Below are 21,489 nucleotides of genomic sequence, written 5' to 3'. Positions count from 1 at the left end.
CCTTGGTACCAATTGAGCATCGTTGCAACGCCACAGCCTACCTGAGTATTGTTGCTGACCATGTCCATCCCTTTATGAACACACATCATGGATGTGCAGCCGACAAATCTGCGGCAACTGTGTGATGCCATCATGTCAATATGGACCAAAATCTCTGAGGAATGCTTCCAGCACCTTGTTGAATCTATGCCACGAAGAATTGAGGCAGTTCTGAAGGCAAAAGAGGGTCCAACCCGTTACTAGCCTGGTGTACCTAAAAAAGTGGCCGGTGAGTGTATATATAGTTCTCTAAATCAAGTCCTATAGCTATAAGGAAACTGATTTGCTGTTACACAGTACCATCTGCTGGTAGTGCTTGGTTGGTGTTGCTTTTCAGCATCATCAAAAAGAAAAAAATCTATATCATTCAGAATATTGAGAGATTCACCAACTCAGGAGATTTCTATTCTCCCATCTAAGGCCTTTGGAACCTTCAAGAAAAAACAACGTTAAATGTACCTTATTGTTCAGACCCTCTTTTTTATCCTTAGTTTTAAAAATACATTGTATTTTTGATTGCTAGATGAAAGGTTTCGGCCCTGAATAATATTTAAATTTTTTTTACATTGCCAGCTAAACCTTATTGTTCGTGTTTGTGAGTCTGACGTCTCGGTGTGACAGTCCACCTGTTGTCTTCATTCTCGATGATCCTCWTGTACCGCTCCAGCTCGTTCTCTAGTGATGTCTGGTACATGGCCAGGTGGCGACATTCACTTGTGAACTTTTCCAGGGACTTCTCAGCGTCCTCGATCTCCTTGCGTATGGATTCGATTTTTTCATTGTACGTCTGGATCTCGCTGTCGTAGCTCTCCTGAGTGACTTTTATGGCCTGCTCCAGCATTACAGTCTGTATGGAGAGACACATAGTTCTGAATTATTAAACAATTGTATTTAATGTAAAAAACTCTCAAAAGTATTATTTTAAACACCATCATTACCATTATGTTAGAAAATGTCACTAAGGCTCAAAAGAAGTTGCACAAAAGAAAAAAAAAAACATAATTAAGGTTGTTTTTCTTCAGATAGTGAGTACATTTTTCAGAGAAACATCTTTTCAGGGAGTGAAAAGTGGAGATTGTTATTTGAGGAAATGTCCAAACAGATGAGAAATTCACAATTGGATCAAAACGAATCACTATAGATTTATTAACACAAAAAGTAAGGGAATTTTCTAACTTATTTCTTTACTGTAACAATATTTCTAGGCAATAAGTCTTACACCTTTGAAAAGCCTGCACATTTCCATTTTAAACAGTGCCACATTTGTGAGGAACATGCAGTTCTGGGATGAGCAGAGCTGAGTGGGTTGCACATATAAAAAATGCACAAAATCCTCTCTGCCATTCCCAAAGAGCTTATTTTTTCTGTTTATATTGAAACTTGTTTTGAGCATCTGGTACCCCTCAGGTGCTCACTGTAAGATTTACTGCCAAGAATCATTGTTACAACAAACAAATCATCTGCCAAACACAAACATCCATGATTTTTATGCGAAGTGTATGTCAAATGAGGAATTCTGCAATGTAAAGAAAAAACAAATAAATAAAAAAACAAGGCAAACACAGTAATAATGGTGTCTCTTTAGGCCACAGTGCTCCATCACTGAACTGCTTATAAGAAGACATTTACTGCCCCCTACTGGCAAATAAGAAAGAGAGCTTATTTAGTAATTTAAAAGTATTAAATAGTATAAAAGGTTTATGGGATAACAAAAGAATAAATGTTTACTACGTAATAAATAATCCAAATTATGAACAGTTAGCATACAACTGAGAGATACCTAAAGGATCTAAAAAGCATTAATTTTTAYATAAATGGGGAGTACTTTTGTTAGTCTTGTTAAAAAAGTATAAACAGTGTTCAGATATAACTATTAGGAAACTTCCTGTTGTCATGGCRTCTTACCTCATTCTGCTGGCGTTGTTTCTGCGCCTGCAGCTGACAGAGGGTGCTCTTGTACTCCTCCAGCTGACTCTGCAGCTCCGGTACTTTCTTCTGGGCCAGGAGTCTCTCCTGCTCCTTCACACATTCAGCACAAATCAATGGAACATAGAATGTGTTGCACTTTTTTTGTTTGTTTTTTGTTTTGACAATATGTTGCTGAACCCCACCACACAGAAAGCAGTCCCTGATTGATTTAATTRTAAACCGAATGACATTCCATAAACTCATGCTTCAGCTATTAGTGAAAATTTCAGTTAATTTCTCAAAAATAAATAAATAAACAAATAAACAAATAAACAAACAAATAAATAAATAAATAAATAAATAAATAAATAAATAAATAAATAACAAATTCATTCCAAACCAAAAGGTCAAATACGCTTGCCATCTGCTCTAAAAAAGCTGAGGACGTTTGAAGTAAACCCAGGATGACATTTAGATGACTTTCAGTCAAAGCTAATATTTAAGTTTTTGTTTAATATTTTCTTTAATTACTTGGCGAATGACATAGGTGCAACAACTGAGCTTAAAGGTTGGGCATAAAAAAAACCTTGTAACCATCACGATGTTGAATGCCAGCTGGTGAATCACATGTTCTGAGGTCTTATTCAGTTTGATAATTTGTTTTTTGAGCCATAATAATATACAGTAGCAAGGAACTGATTTACTAGTGTTCTGTTTTTATTTTTTCTTTCTATTCTACCATTTTTTGTCAAAGAGTTACTATTTGATACTTAAACACATAAACTTTTTGCAAACAGAAGCCCTACTATGTAGAAGTCTGGCAGGAAATGATCTTATTTCTGACTTGATCTATGATTTCAGCAATCATTCCTGTAATGACTATGGGATGCCGGCCTGGACTTTTACTATATCTAATATGAAATTATGATCATTTTGTCAATTATGGCATCATTTTGAGAAAAGTTCATATTGAAGTCATGCTCAGAGGCAGATTACCTTGCAACTGTCATAATGATCAAACATCTATCACTTTTTCAGATCCCTTCATACCTGCCCATACTCAGGCACTTAATGCTGTAGAACTAAATGTTTTTTTTTATTTAAATGAAATTCAAGAAAGAATAAATAAATAATTGCAATCCTGTAAATCATGCATTAGGCTCTTAAAATGCTCTCAGTGCCTGAGCAATTGCAGGAACTTCTTTGGATGATTAATTTTATTTTTTTTAATATTCTGCAGTAAATGTTTTAACCAATTATTAAAGTGAGATTATCCAAATCATTTGAACTGAGTCAAATATATCAAAGACCAAGTAATGAAACAAAAATGATGCATTTTTCTACTTGTTTAAAAGTTAGACAGCCTGACTGTCATAGAAAGCTGGTACTCTGTGCTTGCAAGGTCACATTTAATTTACATCATCTTTCAGTCACTGTGAAGGTTTTCACACATTAACCCTTTGTTGCCCTCTATGTGTTCCACTGCTCTAAAAGACCAGAMATAAGCTCCTGTCCTTTGTATTTGTTGATGTCAACACAGAGCTGCAAATGCAAACTGGGCTCATTGTCGTTGCCCATGGAGACTTAACTCAACCAATTAAAGCACTTCTGCGCTAGAAGCAACCCTGCCTCTGAGAAATATTTAAGCAAACAAATCCCCAATCTGCTAGTCGAACACGAGCCACTGTGGCAGAGTAACGAAAAAATTAGCATGCGCAATCATTCCTCATAGCATTTGCTTCATTAGGTGCCCTGACACTTGCAAATTGCTCACCTGTACGCTTCTTGATGAATTGTTTATTGTCTGTTCTGACACAGCATGCGTTCACACGCAAACACAAAAAAACAAAACAAAACTCAGACTAATGCATGTGCAGAAAACCAATTGGACAGAGAAGCTGGTAACCTCATCAAGTGCAGACACAAAGCAGGACTGACACACATGCAAACACCATCTACTCCCTCAGGGGTGTGTTGCACAAACACACACACACTCACACACGCAATGACAACATTAGCACCCTTACCTCGGAGATGCCAACTGACACATTGGGAACAAGGGGAAGTGTCTGGTTTATTTGCTGCAAAATGTTGACATAGGTTTGGATTTCTGCAAGATTCTGGGAAAGAGGAACATGATATATAAATAAAAAAAGAAAGCATGAAAGACAAATCAAAAGAAATWATACCTTATCAACAAATGATTAAAACCAGGAAAAACGTTCACAAAGATTTAGACATCTACTTCAGCCTTCTAAGAAAAGATTGATGTTAAAAAAATACTAACTTTTGCTTAAATGTGTGGTCCAATAGTTGTCTAAACTAATAGGATTTATTCAACCTATTTGATTGAGCATGATGCAAGACTGACAAAGAGCAGCTGCATTTTCTCTCCCATGTGGGACACTTCAAAGCTTGGTGCCATAAACCTTACATTCACGTGAAATGACTCCCTATTCTTTCCTGCATAACCGAATAACAGCAGTGCCATTTGTTACGGTGGTTAAACATTGCAGAGTCATGAGATTAATTTGTCATCAAAAGCCACGCTGGCTGAAACAAAAATAAAAAATAAAAAAAGAGCATTGAACTAGAAAGAAAGTCTTTTGAAAGCCCCCGTGATGCACGTTACATTCTAGTCTTTTTTACCATCAGCATTTTTATGTTGCCATTGTGCTGGAGCTTCCAGTCATTTCTGCCAGACAAAGAAGTATTTGTTTTCTTTTGTTTGTCAGTTTTGTTTTTGTCTCTGTGCTTCTCAGTCATGTCAGTGACTGCGATGGCCAGTTTCATTTTTTGTGCAGAGCTTTCTTTTTACAGCTGCGTCACAAAAAGCAAATTGTGACAAAAGCCCTCAGGAACATCTCAACACATCTCCTGTCACTTATTTATAACTTTTCAGACTTAGTGTGAAAAAATATCCTATTTTTTAAAATAAAATTGGACTGAAATCATTTGTGTTGTAATTAAATCTTGAAGATGCATGAAGTCTTATTGAAAAACATCACTGATGAGAAGTAATGTGTTGTTATTTAGTATGTTTTCCCCTCATCACAGAATGTTTGAATGGAATGCACACTGCCCGTTACCTTTCCTATCAGAGAGGTAAATTAAACCCTTCAAATGCTGAGAAGGGAGTTATAGCTGTAACATTATGCACAATCTCATGCGATATTATAAGAGCAATCAGACCCCCACATATTAATTTCTACTTTGCAAGAGTTTCATGAAAATATGTATAGTGGAAAATTAGAAATTTTGCCAACAGGAAGACAGTGTTTTATAACAATTGATGACAAAGTTAGAAGCAAAAATGCTCATCATGTTGAACTTCAACTATTTGTTAAAGATGACTCTCAGCTACTAAAATACAAAGTTTTAGTGCAATAACTGGAAAATGGGACAAGTTAGCTGATTATCTGTTTGCTAAGGTTGCTTAGCCATGGCAGCCATTTTGAATTGGATTGACTCCAAATTCTCTCTTGGGTCATAGAATCACATCTYGTAATAATTATTGTCTGAGAGTTCCGTTAAAATGCAACCATTGTTTCATGAGATATTTAGCTAACGCTACAGACACAGTCAGGTAAAAAAAAAAAATAAAACATTACTGCCTGGTGCCTTTGGTGGGTGATAAAAATGTGCATTGTTTGGCTTCCTTTGTTTTTGTCATCATTAAAAAAACGTGACTTGTGTAATTATTGGTTGGGAATTTGCACAAAATTGAAAAAGAAAATATACTAAATAATTTATTTTGGAAGCTAATGTTCAGTGCCAGAATGCAATTTAAAATTGTGCACTCGTTACTGGGTTTAGGGTTTCACTAACAGACAGCAGCACAAACAAGCCTTTTTACCTGCTGAAGCAGTTTGACTCCAGATAGTTCTGAAATTTTACTAAAAGAATTTGATCCAAAACCAAGACAAACACAAAAATCAAATCAAAACCTTTTTTTTTTTTTGTTTCTTTGAGTCAGCTCGTTTTGTTTGTAATTGGACTTCACTGATTACTGGCTTTGTTCCCGGCAGCATCTTTGTCCTGGTTCTGCAYGTAGTGCTGGTGCAGATGGATACTTAGACAAGAACTGCAGCAAACACAACATTTTTGTGGTTGTATTCATGGAAATCAAGTTTCTCAAAAGAAATAATATCTTGTTTTCCTGCACTATAATATTGAATTGCTACATTTTATTCAGGAGTTGTTCAACTATGTCATACACATCACTGCTCAGTTCAAACATAGGCTACTGATAGTTTGGATTGTCATCATGTCAACTGTTCTTTAAACTCATGCATTCATTTCACCTGCATTCTTCTTTTAATTTTTATTTTCCTAAATAAAAAAAACATTTTTTTTCTACTTTTACTGACCTTCTTATGTCTTTCTCTGGTAGAATTGATATCATCCTGCAAAAACTGAGACTCGATCTGGTACTCCAGGTTTTTCAGTAGCGCACTGTCTGCCTCCTGTTGGAGAAAAAGGAAAAGGAGACTGCACTTGTACAATTAATGCAATAGGTATGGTAAAGTAAACCATTTGAGGTAGTTTTGTGTCTTTTGAATTTATTCTGTGCAAAAGTAGTCTATGCCCTTTATTTCTGTGCAAATTGCAGATACTTTTATGAAAATGAAATGTTTTTAGCCTATATCATGTCGTACCTTGTTTAAATTTTCCAGTGTGCCCCGCAGCTGCTCCTGATAATCACATTCATTTTTATACCTGGAAAATGAAAGATTGTGATGGTTTGTATCAGTGCACTTTTTCTAATCACAAGTAATAAACGGTTATGTCAGCTGTTTTTAAATTCCATTATTTTCTGAGGTTTTCTGAATGACTTGAGTTCTGTTCAGGGAAAAATTCTTCTTTTAATTATACTTTTTCTTTAGGAAAACACTGACTTCTTACAGAATTTTTTTAAGCATGCACAAGAAATAAAACTATAATACAGCATAATACACAAATCTCTGAGATGGGGGATATAAGACAGAACTTTGACCTTTAACTCAAAGACAAAGCCAACTTCACTCTCCCTTACTTGTTGGTGAATTCATCCAACATGCGACAGGCCTCCTTCAGCTCTCGCTCTAGTTTGGTGTGGTCGGAGTTCAGCTGTCTGATGCGTTGCCTGTTGATCCCGATCTGCTCTGTGAAGGTCTCCTCCAGCCCACTGGTCTCCTCCATCCGCTGCAGCGTCTCCAGCTGCTTACGGAACACAGCGTTGCGCTGCTCCAGAACCCGGGCCCTGTTGATGTACCTGGCGAAGCGGCCGTTGAGCTCTTGAAGGCTCTCCCAGCCCTGGATGGCTGAGATGCCCGCGGAGGTTTCAGAGTCCTCCGGTTCCACATCAAAGACATCGGAGCGCTCGTACTTCTCCTTGTGCAGCTCACGCTTGTAGCTGGTCTTGAACATGGTGGAACACTTTCCCCTGGGTTGATGGTATCCCCGGAGCGCTCGGTCCCCTTCAGCACCTTTAATGATGGAAAACTTGGGTGCTCACCCCTGGCTGTCTCATGCTAGACTAAATGCTGCATGGTATTGTTTGGGGCCATAATACAGTAGCCCCCCCCTCAGACCTCGTGGCTGTCATTGCCCATGATGTGAGCCTGGGGCCTTCCAGAGTTTGTTGTGTTCTTTGTGGCAGAGATTTGAAAGGCAGCATTGCTGATGACAAAGCAAAAGCACAAAACCAAACAGTTGTCTGTCCAGCGAAAACACTGGTTAGTCACCCGTCATTATTTTGGTTCATAGTCAGCTGCTTTCTATATCCATGGTTGATGTGGCACACTGGATGCTGGTGACTGTTTATAATAAAACAAAAAAATGTGAATTTTGAATTTGATGGCATTATTTCTCAAAAAAGTGGGGACAGATCCATATTTGTCACTGTGAAGCATCTCATTTTCTTTCAACAACAGGCTGTAAACATCGAAGAACTGAGGAAATAAGTTGCTGAAKCTTTTGGAGGTTTTTTTTGTCATGCTGTAGAAATATTTATTTAACTAGAAACAGAAATATGTGATCCAAAGAATAGATGCACTTTGTAGAATGGTCATCTGGGTTTGTTTACTGCAATCAGCAAGAACACAGAAACTGACACGGAGCCACCAGGCTGCGCGTTAACCCCTTCTCCCATGAGGCAGTTAGGAGGCCTCCTATATATACTGTATAACAAACACCATTATGTCATCTTAATAAAGCATGATTTCATACTTTGCTGGGTCAAGGGAAAACACAGAGATAAATACAAGTGATATCCAAGAATGACTGCTGTTAGCAATTTTTGTTCTGCTACAATTATTCTATCTACCGACAAAAAACACGGTACCATGAAAATCTGGGTCATTAAAGTTTGTCATGAATTTGAAATTTTCATGTCACAATGTGTCAACTTTTTTAACTGATAAGCAATCTAGACTGCAGGCAGATCCATTCAGCAGGTACGGTATATTGTTCTTTTCTGATGCCATAATGTWATGGATGCAGTATGCGATTTAGCAAGGTCTTGCTGAAATATGCAAGGCCTTCCATGAAAACAACAGCATCTGGATGGGAATATAYGACTTTCTGAAACTTCCATCTAACTTGTTTGCATTGATGATGCTTCTCCAGGTTTTGCAGGCCATAGGCAGATGCACCAAAAAGRCAGCATTACTGGATGGTGTTCACAWATGACTTTGTCCCACCCTGTACCTATGGTGGTTACGCCCATGAAACAGTGCATCATTTTTAGAATAAAAGAATAAAGCTCAAATTTACACACAACATATTCTGGCAATTATATTGCTTTGCTTGGATAAGCAKGGTATTTTTTATATTTTGCTATTTTGTATGAAATACTTTTTTTGCTTTTAAGTAAWGTTTGATCTTTATATGATCATCTATATTTGCTTTTTTATTCATCTGTTTCTATTTGCGCTTTTTGTGACCTTTCGCAGACAGAGTGTCAGAGAGATGAGGACAAATCAAAAGAGCTTCTTTCTTAACATGCTTTCCGGGTGTGAAACAAGGTCGGCTCATTGCTCAAAAAAAAAAAAAAAATCTGTCTAGCCTGCTGTAAAAATGCTGAACAAAACACATCAACATTTCATCACATTTTTGATCTCAGAACAAAAAAGCCACGAGCAGGAGGATATGCTACAGKGTGAACAATAAATAAACTGACAAGTTGCTAAGTAATAATGTTTATTAAATAGAAATTATTTTTTTCTCTCTCAGTACAACTTATCAAAGAAAACAACATTGTGTTAGGAAGTTGTCTTGTTTGTGTATGAAACCTATGCTTTTTATTAAACTTTGTAAGTTTGTTGTCTGAAAGCGTTATGATGTAGATTTCTTYTAAAAGCATCTAGTCTTTTTTTATTTTTATCACATAAACATTCTTTGGGCTTACAATATATTTTTAGTTTCACTAATCACACCGTGTTTGATCACTGGCTGTACTAGTCTACACATCCTTTCAAAAAATATGATACAAAAGAAGATCCAAAGAAACCAGTTGGTGCTGCTGGAGTTATTGTTAGCTTTAGAAAACCTCCCTTTATGGTGTTTCTGCTGCTGGTATTTAAAGCAATAATTGACTAAATCATGAAAAAATATGGTTATATGTTACTATTTATACTTATGAGATAACTAATGCTGAATAGATGTCATATGTTCTTCATTATGGTGAGCTTTTGGGAAATGTTTTTAATTCAGCCATTTTAGTTTGCACCACATGAATACAAACTTGAGTTCTACCATGTATCACGTACAAACAGCTCATTCATTTCACGATCGGTTCAAGGACTATGTAAAGCTCCTCTTCCTTGCCTTCAACAACCAAACACATTTTCAAGAAAAAAAATTCCCTGTAGGAAAAAAAAAAAAAAACAGAATCAATACTGAATTCATGACTGTGCTAGAGCTGCATCATGCCATAACCAAGAAAGCAGAAAAAGAAGCAGACATAAACGTTTCCGCTAATTTGTCTTGACCATCCATATTGGCAGGAAATGATTGACTGYAAGTCTTACTAAATAAGTTACCTTCCATTTCGGGGTGCTTTTAGCTCATTTTCTAAACCTTTTCAACCTTTAAGAATTTCACTAGACTGAAATATGATTAGAAGTGTGATGATGCTGCAATGATAATAAAAACTATCATCACTACAGCTTCAATGAGTTCAACGTCCCAAAGGTCTGTTAGGACTGAGAGGCTATAATGTGTTTAACTGGTTATATGATCTGATGGCAGTAAATTACTTAACCAATCAAATGGATCCTCATTTTCCTTTATTGCCACACCTGATTTAAATAATAGTGGCTGAGATGCTGAAGCACATAGAAAGTGTTGCGAGCGCAATAAAGACAGAAATCAAAGAAAAGAGCAAGGAAATTGTGGTGTTTATTTACTGCTCATTACATTATTGTTGCTCATGTTTTTCTAATATTGTGCAGTCCTTTGATTTTCTGCCCTCCTGAAAAATGTCATGTGATGATCTTTCATTATCAGCTGGTGCTAAAAATAAAACTCAGTTCGATTGCCTTTTGCCATATAGAAGGCAGGTGATCAGGCGATGGGCCGCCTGTTCATTTATCTGTCAAATAATATCTCTGGAGCCACCCAACAGATTTTTGTAAAGCTCTCAGAAAGTAATCATACATCTACGACAGATTAGCTGTTGCAATTAACCTGAGTCAACTAATTAACCAAAGAAAACACAAAAATAGTTACAATCCTGCCCGTTTTCTTTATATTTAGGTAAAATTTGGTGTGGTCACAGCTGAGAATCACCTCCATCACATACTATGTCCAAGGTTTGTGCCTAAAACAAATGGGTTTGTTCACACAGTTAGAATGAGTCAATGATTTTTATCATTTTTATTTCTTGTTACTGAAGCAGTTGACAGAAACAGTTCACAATCTGAAGGGCAGAGATGGGTCATCACTGAAAATGTGAAGGGTTAGATGATGACACAAAATCAATTTGTCTTATTCAAAAATAAAATATAAGTAGGTCCTCTGGATGGGTTTTTCTTTAATGAAACATTTCGTCTCTTCTCCAAGAGACTTCTTCAGTCTGATGAGTTTCGGGTGAACTCAGCCTTATAAGCACTGTCTCCACATGGACAAACAGGTTTGTCATATGCAAAAGAGGCCATCGCCTAACAATAGGCTTGATTATCTCTATTGTTCATAGAGGGTCATGTGCCCCATCACCTGACTTATTGGTTTGGATGCTTAGGCTGTGGTTATTTGGTGTTTTCTATGTGTATGTAGTGAGTGCAAGCGGAGTTCAACATCCCCTTGTTTTTGTCTCTCTTTCCCTATTTTTGTTGGGTATCGTTGGGGCCCTGATTCACACCTTTTGCTCACAAATTAGAGCCCCARTGATACCCAACACAAACAGGGAAAGAGAGACAAAAACAAGGGGACACTGAACCCCGCTTGCACTCACTGCATTCACATAAAAAAAACACCAAATAACCACAGCCTAAGCATCCAAACCAATAAGTCAGGTGATGGGGCACATGACCCTCTATGAACGATAGAGCTAATCAAGCCTATTGTTAGGCGATGGCCTCTTTTGCATGTGACTAACCTGTTTGTCCAGGTGGAGGCAGTGCTTATAAGGCTGAGTTTCACMTGAAACTCATCAGACTGAAGAAGTCTCATGGATGAGAGACAAAGCGTTTCACTAAAGAAGAACCCATCCAGAGGACCTACTTATTTTTTCTTTTACATTTTTTCTACCTGGATGACTGAGATGCATCAGGACAATTTGCCTTATTCACTGGGCTCAGATAACCTCAGCAAACCAGCTTCTTTTATTTTTGAATGACTTCCATTTTTGCATTTCCTTTTGTTCTTGATTTACCTYGCTGACCCTACCCAGAGTGTGCTGCTCTACGTCTGTACCCAGACACTGAGCTGAATGCTCGAAGACAGCAGCCCCCTGCTGTGCTTGTGTGCATCATTTGGATGCTTGTTGTTGTTGTTTTTTTCTTCAAACACAATGTGTTCTTTGCTTTTTTTAATTTATAAAAGTCGTACAAACCACAACTTGTGGAACCACTCGGAGCTGAACTGTCCTCTAAAACTATGGCTTTTGAGAATKGTTGAGAACTTCAGAGGGCAATTTTCTTGAATATTGCCATCTGTTGTTTAGCATTCACAGCACCAAAATCAAGAATGCCTCTTCCAAATAATGAGTCTCTAAGGAGAGTTTGGTTTACCTTTGATAGCCTGGCCCCTCAGCATCATTGACCAAAATTTACTTTCTTTTCTTTTCAAGTCCTCTGACTTGCAAAGTTTTAAACTTTTGCATGTGACAAAATAAGTTTTAAAACATGCCATGAGAACCTCTCTGGTCTGTTATAAATAACCATCTTAGTTTGCTTTCCAAAGCTCAGAAAGAGTTGACAAAGCAGACTCCATTTTAACATTAAATATAGATGAACCCTAATTTAGAATTTTTATCTAATCTGTTCAATKATGAAGTTTTACAAGAAGCAATGGGGCTGCTGATAAAGCTCATTTAGATTATCTTAATAAATATGACATGATAAACTTTTAGTGTGTTAATTTAAAACAAAACACAGAAGTGATCTGCAAACTTCACCAGCCACCTGTGCAACTCAGTCAAGCAGAACCCTTCATCAGCCCCCCGCTGCTTCCCATAACATCGTAGAAAAGACCGCAGAGCATCAATTACGCACAGCTGTAGCATTATCGATCTGAAAACGTTCATCTGGTGAGATGATGTGCTGTAATCAGTGGATGTTAATACAGCTAGCACATGTGAGACCCAACGCAAAGTCAGAAATGAAAGAATTTTCCCCAACCAAAACTTAGGCAAACACCAGCAGGGTCAGGTGCAATTACAWGTTTTCTTTCCTAAAATATTTGAAAACTAAGGATGTGACTAAGTAAAGAGATATTTTTTTCAATCAATTAAAAAAAAGTTTTCAATCAAAATAACACATTTGTGAAGAAACTTTTAAAACTACAGTTATTCTTCTTTTCTAAAAGTAAAACATTGTTTACAAAATTAATTGGATTTTTTGTATTTGATTGGATGATAAAAATCCAAATTTCCCTCAAGAAGGATGAATTTTGTGAGATCTCAGTTTGTACTAAACCATCTTTTGTGGGACACACACCTCGTTATGAGTGACATCCTCTGCTTTATTAAGATGCTTTATTAGATACAATGCATCAGACATGACCATCTGAAGGGTAATTTAAATTATGCTTGTACTCCACAGCCAGAATCAAAACAAAACAAAGACACATGTAATCGTTATTTTTAAAGAAAAAAAGTTAATAGACAGAGACATGATTACATCCTGTTGAATACAGCTGTTCAATGAATCAAAATACATTCTACTTTAAAATGAAAGTTAATATAGTGCAACTGGGACATTGTCTTCATTTTGTCCCCCAAAGGGTTCACTAGTGTTCCAAACAGATAAGAAGAAAAAAAARGRAAAARRAAAAAAAAACTGCWTGAGTGGCATTTAAAGGCATCTGAAACATTAAGATCAGTTAGTAATSTGATTTAGACCTGATTCATAGTGTATTGTTTTCTGCAATAAGGCTGCAGGAAGGTACTTTTTGAGTACAGTATGTTGTTATCCACTCACATAATCCAGACAGTGATTTGACAATACTTGGGTTCAAACGAAAATAGTGAAATGCTCCTGATGTGATAGCATAAATTTAGCCCAAAACAAGATCCTTTTTATCAGATTTAACCCCCAGATGTGCACTTCTGTGGTTTCTGATTTGCTTCTTGTTTTYCTTTCCAAACTGTGTTACCAATAAATTACTCTCCTGCCTGTCCGCCTTCCCACAGATGCAGTAGATTAAAGGTCTTGTGCATATTCTCCATGGATGAAAACAATGCCTGTTTGAGAAACGCCTCTCCTTTTCATCTATCTTCACAGGTTACGAGTGGCAGTAAATCTGTGGGCTGGGTGAGATCAGAGCCGTGTCCGTAGCTGGAAATGAAAGCCTTTAAGGCAAGTCTCCTGACAGACACTATTGCGAGGCCGAACAAAAAAAGCAAATTCTTCGAAAATGATGAAAAGCTAATAAGAAGTGTGCTTTTACTTCCTGTGAGCTCAGACACAAGCGTGCTCAAGTAAACTGAGCAACTTCTCCTCTTGTGTCTATTAGATCAGGAGACGTCTGCTTGGATCTGCTCATCTCACCTGATGTGAGAGGACAAAAGGCAATCCTGCTGCTATTGACAGATGATTGTCAGAGGAAATGTAGGAAACAGCAGTGCTATCTGTTCATCACAATGAGAAATTGATCTTAGAAGGGCATCATTGCTGCTGTCTGCTTGTAGTTACTGTATCTTCTTTTCAGGGTGGTTGAATATGAACAGATGKGGTTTTTCATGGCTATAACAATATGCCCAACTGACCAAAAAAAAAAAAAACTGTTCCATTTCACAGGTATTGTTCTTTTTTTAATCAYCATTGGAGCTTTTGAGTTTGCCAAACATAGGAAATGAGTGATATGCAACATTATTATTTTTGTGTACTTTACATTTCAACATTTGTACTGCAAAACCAGAGAAAATTTTGAAAAGTTGCAAACTTGAAAGATTTAAAGGGATAGTGTGGTCTTTTGAARTGAYGTTCTGTCCAATAGTTTTCAGTTAATAGTACCGTATCAGCTATCAGTCATAGAAGACTGWGTGTGTAGAAAAAGGAAGAAGGTCCCAACAGGACACCAACTAATGACTAGTTACAACATTTTCTCACACTAGGGTGACATTTTTAAGCAAGAATTGTTTTATATGCCTTGAATGTGCAATAAAAGAGGCACCAGTCCGGCTAGCCATTAACCTCTACTTAACCTTACTCAAGCAAAACATCAGTTCAAAATGCTTTAAGCCTGAGGAAAACATAGCAATAATCACCAAACATATTAACATATGAGTAACTGATGTGCATTCTAGTCTGAAATAAAGGGCTAATGCTACTCAACTGAGTTACATGAGACTGAGATAAAAGACTAATGTGACTCCACTGAGTGTTATGGTTTGGACAATTTTGCAGGTCCTTTACATTAGTCACCTAAAAGTGAAGTATGTTAAAAAGTCTATATAGATGAAAACATATTTCTCTTTTTTATTTATTTTTTGGTTATTTTTTGTTATGAGCAGTTGAATTGTCGTAACCACCTGTCTGTTGTGGGTGTAAGCAAAGTGCAGTTGTGTGTGTCCAACAAACTGGATGTGATTTTACTACAAAAAATTTGTGAGGGAAGAAAAAAAGAKTTGTTTCTTAAATAAACCCAGACTGAATATTAGATATAAACCATTTAGTTTATTGCACAACAAACAGTATTTGGCCCAGTTTACACAATGCTGCTTTTGAGTGAATCCTATGCTTTTCTGTTGCGGTTTGGCCATTTGTGTGAACAACAACTGGTTTTTGTTTGCTCTGAAACTGAATACTTTAGAATCTCAAAGTGGAGGTTTTTGTGAAACCCCCTGCAGAGGTGGGAAACTGCAGGTGCTCTCTGCTCACAGCTGCAGGCAATAGTTTGTCTGCGCTCGATAGTGAGCAACAGCTGACAGTAAATTTCTGTTTGTCCTGCTCACTCTTTTCAACATGCAGAAGCAGCTAAACCTCATACAATAGGGCTTCTTTATTTTTGCTTTTTACTATTAGAACAATAACACAGAATATATTTAGGACAGACCTCTGATGTATCTGATCAGGAATAAATGTAAAAAGCAAATGCCTCGGATGCAAAAAAAAAAAAAAAAAGAAGTTGCTTGTACAGTAGAAGTTTTGTGTGAGATAACRTGGTCTGACAGGGTTGATTCTGTTCTGAGCGCCTGAAGTTGGGGCTGCTGTGTCACATTGCATAAGTATTATAACTCCATTTCCGACATGGTCAGTGACAGCTCTGCAACATTAAAGTCAAATGTGAGCACAGTGCAGACTAATGACGTTTACCATGGCTGCTTCCTTCTGCAAACTCACAGCACCTCTAAGATTTGAGTGAAAACATCATGTTGTCAGACCCACAACACTTAGTTAGGTTATGCTTAGCAATGTGAGTTTTAAACAACAATATAAATGTGAAGGACAGCAAAATTTGAGGTCAAAAACTAGCACATAATCCACCCTAAAGGGATTAAAACAGCTGTTCTTGCCACTGGACGTGATGCTTGTTCACCGGAAAGTTGCATATTGTAATTTATGTAAAACCTCTTAACAAATGGCTGAATAAAAACTACAAATTCAGCACATGAATAAAAAAAATAAAATAAGGTAGATATTAAAGCTAAATTGGAAAATGAAATTAATAGTATATCATGTATTATTCAATGGGACACATGGGAAGCTTATTTTAATTTTCATTTTTCTGCGCTGTGAGAAATTTGACTCATAAAATGTATGTTTTGTTTTTCAGGAGCAAAATTTAATTGTTTTAGAAAGAAATGTGTCCAAGTTTTTTTTCCCCCACAGAAATTAAATAAAATTTGAAGGCCTAACATTCACAAACTGAAGTTATTAACAAAGCCAATAATGTTGTTATTACCTACTCATCTTTATKTATTCAACAGACTTCAACAGAAGTCCAGTCAGTTTCAATTCGGTYAACTGCTGGCCTAAAATACTGTGAAGATACGACGTCTCCCACCCAAATGGGTTTTGACCCAATATTGTATCAAACTAACCAAACAATAACCTAACATTACACCTTTAAATATCAGATTTACATCACATTTGAGCTGTATTTTCCWACAGAAAGACAAACTCAAGAATTAGCATTCTCAAGAATTCTGCCTCTCACTGGCTTGAAACTGATTGGATAATTAAGCTGCACTAAGTGGATTCCTCTGCCTTGATTTCTAACAACAGGAAATAGTAAAGTGGACCCAATTCAACCAAAACAAATAAAACGTTAATAAAAGAACACATGTGGATAGAAAGTAAGACCCACTTTATTGCACACCGCTGCGCTCTTTTCAGACCACCCGAGAGAGGAGCCAGTGTGTGCGTGCGTGTGCGTGCGGTCTTTCTTCACGCCTCTTTGTCAGATTTATCACTTGAGGCTGAGGACAAGCACGCGCAACTTTTCCTCTGAAAGACGCTTGGCAGGAGCGGCTCACATGCAGACGTTGTTCAGAGCAGCTGGTGGAGAGACGCTGTTGTGTATCCACTGCTCAAATTTGTCCACTTAAATAGGATTTTTGACACGCTTGAACGGAGGTCAGTTTATTTATTTTTACAGAGCTACAGAGCAGAAGATTCCTCAAAAACCTTGGTAAGTACCTGCATTTGGTTAGTTAGAGCTGAATGCATAATAATCACACAAATATTATTATTATTATTATTATTATTATTATTATTATTATTATTATTATTATTATTATTATTATTATTATTATTATTATATTATTATTATATACTCATCCAGAGACCTTACTCAAAAAATATAATTTCCAGTCATTATTTATTGCAGAACCAAAAATAACTTCTGCTTTTCTCATGTTTGCTTATTAGAGCTAAAAATTCCAATCAAAGCTTTTTCATATAATTTGTTAAATGTTTGGTTATTTTGTCTGTGCCTTTAATTTCACATTATGCACTCTGTTGGGTAATCAGGCAGACTGTGTTGAATGATCATTACAAACATGTTTTAATGCATTTTTCTCTTTATGCTTAGACTGAAGGGGTTTTCCATTATAGTGTTACTTATATCGAATACACACAGTTGGATTTTAGTGACCACTTGTGCAGCAAATTCACTGTACTGTCGTCAGTGGCTGATGCTGGCTTGTTCAAAGTGACATCATCCTGATAAAATAAATTAAGACTTTTGCTGGAATCAAACCAATATGCCATCTTTTTATTTTTATTTTTTGATAATATGTTGTTTCAAATCCTGCCTAAGTAAAGCTGAGATTTAGTAATTGTCTGTTCCAGGAGAAGATATGTCCCCGTTTCCACAGAAGAGTCAGTCTGTTCAGACTGACACTGGACACCAGTGACACTGGAGTGCTACAATACAAAGCTGTTCTGTTTCTTACTCAAATTGCTAGATCAAGTAAATCTACAATTTTAAGCAGCTCAAAACAAGAACATGGGGGATCCAAACACCAGTCATATTGTAGCCGCCTCTGCTGAGATGCAGGGCAGTCAGTTAGATGACAAGTTGGATCAGTATATGGACAGCTATGACATGGACTATGGCATCCCTCCTGATGAGATCCCAGACACAACGCAGGGCCAGGCCTTCTTTGTGGCCACCATTGTCATCGGTATTGTCCTCGTGTGCATCATGCTTGTTTGTGGGCTGGGAAACTTCATATTTATTGCCACACTGACGCGCTATAAAAAGCTACGCAACCTCACCAACCTGCTGATCGCAAACCTGGCCATCTCTGACTTTATTGTGGCGGTGGTGTGCTGCCCATTTCTGGTGGACTACTACGTAGTAAAACAGCTTTCCTGGGATCATGGATTGATGTTGTGTGCCTCGGTAAACTACCTCCGCACCGTGTCACTTTATGTGTCCACGAACGCACTGCTGGCAATTGCAGTTGACAGGTACGTAAAGGCTTCAATAAAATCTGTGCACGTGTGTGTGCTTGCATGTTCAAGTGTTTGTGTCCACGCGAACACATACGGTGTGCTGCTGGGGGATGTTTCCCCACCACAGTCAGCTGAGGTTTGGATCAATATATCTTCGACACGGTATTTTGCCATCAATTTTTCTCCTCTCCACGAACCACACAAAAACAAAAACAAAAATAAAAAATGCTAACAACACTTTGGTAAAGCTACAGCTGTTAATACCATGGTGACTAGCAATAGACAGCATTTGTGGAACTGTTTCTCAATTTAGGTTCATTTTTGATTGTGTTCATGCATACAACGTGCCACTTTTTCATGTCCATACTTGGTCTAAAAGATTTTGTGCAACAAAGACTTTTCTTTTCCTTCCATTGATTGTCTTGAACAGTCATCTTTTGAAAGAAGCTTTCTACAGAGATGTGAAAACCTTTGTGACGGAAAATGTGCATTTTTTTTTTCTTGGACTTAATTCCAATTTTACAAACTTCTCTGATTTGACTGGATAGCGAAGGAGAGAGGGAGAGGTAGTGTTGGTAATAGTGATGTATGGACAAACTATGCTTTTTAAATCTTTGCTTAGATTAGAAAAAAGAATGCTTAGGAGGAAGAGGAAAACCCTAAATAAAACTATACAAACTAGCAAGCTGAAAACAACAAAAACAACAACATCAAAAAGCTACTTATAATAGATAGACCTGGAAACCTTGCAGAGCAAAAAGAGCAGGGCAGAGTAAAATGCTGGCAGGTGGAGATGTGGGCAGCCATATTAGCATATTCAAAGATTTGCTAGATGATAGAGAAGCCTTATAGTCATATCCTGGGCAGCACAAAGATACAATACCATTCATAATGCAACATCATTTTTGAAAATTGTGATGCCAATATGACTTGCAATAAACAAACAATGACCTCATTTTCTTCCCCTCTCCTTTTTTACCCTTCAGCATCACAGTGCTCAAAGTACTTCAGGATCACGAACATCTAATTCAAGTGGGGGCATCAAGAGCAACGAGAGCCCATCTGATTGGCCAAATGTCCCATTGACATGCTGATCATGAATACATGGCACTTGGAAATATAATAATATACCATTTATGGCAGTCCAAGTAGCAATATTGCAATATTGGTACAGAGCTCATAGATATTGCAGGAAAAATGAATTTTTCATACATTGTGTGTCCCTAGGCCAAGGTCATTTTAGAGTTCATATAACACTTAACACCKTCTACAGGGCAGTTTTCTAAAATTCATAAAATTATGCTTTGAGGTGCAATACACATCAATATTTCCTTTGAACACAAGCTAAATAAAAGGTCTAACAACATTTTCTCAAACTTCCAGGAGTGTTTTATTGTATATGTTTTTCCCCAAGCAAACTTACAACAAACGTTTGTGATTTGAACAGCTCTTGGTTCTAACCAGTTTGAGAAATTTTTATACTGTTTCTTGCATTAAATCCTTCATTTTTTTATCTCAAAAGGATGACAAAAACTGRCAGCTGCACTTAATTAAATCTGCATTATATCCCCTCTTTTTAGTTCTAAAACATTTGAATAAGTTAGACAAATACGTACCTGAAATTAAATCTGAAGGAAAAGAATAAAAAAATTAAAAAACTCAACAGCTTTGCACTCATTAATTAAGCCCACATTCAAGCAATGCTTCAAAAACAGTATGAGCATAATCATCTGCTGTTTTAAAACAAAGAAAAAATGTTTTAACAAAGAAGTTATGTTGCCTTTATCACACTGGTTAGATACAAGATGTGCTCATATGGGAAAATTTTGAAAAATGTTTAATCCTACAAAACTTCGACACTGGGCATTTATGAGGTCTTGTTAGTGCAAACTGGAAGCAAAATGCAAAATGTATTCCCAGACCTCTGATACATCTTGTTGTATCAAAATAAAAATGATTTGCATTAGTTTACACTAATGATCCTCAACAACTCAAAATACAGTAAGTCCCTCGATATAATATATTAAACATGTCTGTCTATAAATATGGCAGTGTTCTCTTTTAGTGAATATTGGTGCCAGTTTATTTAAAGGCTTCATCACACATCAGTGGACTGAGCAGAAAACTGGTTTCTCCAGATATGACATTTATTTYAGTTTAACTCCAAATGTGTAACTCTTACTGAACACATTGAAACAACACATCCTAGAATCTGCTGCAAGCGATGCTTTCCGATGAGTACGTGCTCCATAAAATATCAGTCCATCGCGTTTAGTGACTCGCTCCTTAAAGTGGTGAAGCCCTTGAAGCTGCGGAATAAGACACTTTTTTTTCTTAGAAACAGGGAAACTAAAAAGCAAAACACAAAAAGAACACATTGTGAAAGTGAATGCAGGCTGCACACAGGTGGCAGAGAAACATTTGAATAATTTATAGCTCTGCTTCGGAACGGTTGGCTGTCAGAACATGATGATTTGCTGATGTTCACAAACTCCATCAACTGTACCCAAGTGGCTCACATGTATATAAAGTTTTTCTTTGAACTTTTTTTATTAGTTGGGCAGAGAAACTGATGACAGTGAAGAATGTATTAGCATAGATTCATACAGCAAAAAGCTATTAAAACAGTGCAAAAAGAAACTTTGTGTGAAATTGTTCTGTCCAAAGTTTAAAAGAATCACGAAGTAATGTAAAAAAAAAAGTGTGGTTAAACTGAATATAATGTAAAACTGAACCCCTTTCAAGTGTCAGACATCAGAGTTTTCAGAGTCAAGAAGGCATTAAAGAGCTCAGCTACAATCACAGAGCTTGGTCAGCATAGATCAGGTTTCTTCAAAAGTCTTTTCTATAGCTGCGAGATCATAAAACGTCAAAAAAGAGAAACATCAGAGTGAGGAGGATTCCTTTTAGCTGTTAGATTGTCAAACCCTTGCTCTGATTTAATAGGCAGAAAATTAAATCAGAAAATATAGTATTTATGTCAGTTGAAGTA

General features: G+C 36.9%; 2 protein-coding genes across 2 annotated transcripts in view; one reads left to right on the top strand and one right to left on the bottom strand.

Annotated features, from left to right (window-relative positions):
• bfsp1 (beaded filament structural protein 1) overlaps nt 1–7,492 on the bottom strand; it is a 9,999-nt gene extending 2,507 nt beyond the window's left edge. Inside the window, exons 1-6 of the mRNA XM_014002513.1 lie at nt 6,983–7,492; nt 6,606–6,666; nt 6,318–6,413; nt 3,975–4,067; nt 1,945–2,058; nt 666–886 (exon numbers count right to left, since the gene is read on the bottom strand). Coding sequence (XP_013857967.1) covers nt 666–886; nt 1,945–2,058; nt 3,975–4,067; nt 6,318–6,413; nt 6,606–6,666; nt 6,983–7,356 — 959 coding nt within the window. The 5' untranslated portion in view covers nt 7,357–7,492. The remainder of the gene's footprint in view (nt 1–665; nt 887–1,944; nt 2,059–3,974; nt 4,068–6,317; nt 6,414–6,605; nt 6,667–6,982) is intronic.
• A 9,562-nt stretch (nt 7,493–17,054) lies between these two features.
• The window catches only part of prokr1b (prokineticin receptor 1b), an 8,488-nt gene continuing 4,053 nt past the window's right edge, over nt 17,055–21,489 (top strand). The window contains exons 1-2 of the mRNA XM_014002501.1: nt 17,055–17,226; nt 17,889–18,512. Coding sequence (XP_013857955.1) covers nt 18,046–18,512 — 467 coding nt within the window. The 5' untranslated portion in view covers nt 17,055–17,226; nt 17,889–18,045. The remainder of the gene's footprint in view (nt 17,227–17,888; nt 18,513–21,489) is intronic.

This window comes from Austrofundulus limnaeus, unplaced genomic scaffold (genome assembly GCF_001266775.1).
Source record: "Austrofundulus limnaeus strain Quisiro unplaced genomic scaffold, Austrofundulus_limnaeus-1.0 Scaffold0, whole genome shotgun sequence".
In the NCBI taxonomy this organism is placed as follows: Eukaryota; Metazoa; Chordata; class Actinopteri; order Cyprinodontiformes; family Rivulidae; genus Austrofundulus; species Austrofundulus limnaeus.
The sequence above is the reverse complement of the archived record's forward strand: the minus strand, read 5'-3'. Positions and strand labels throughout refer to the sequence as shown.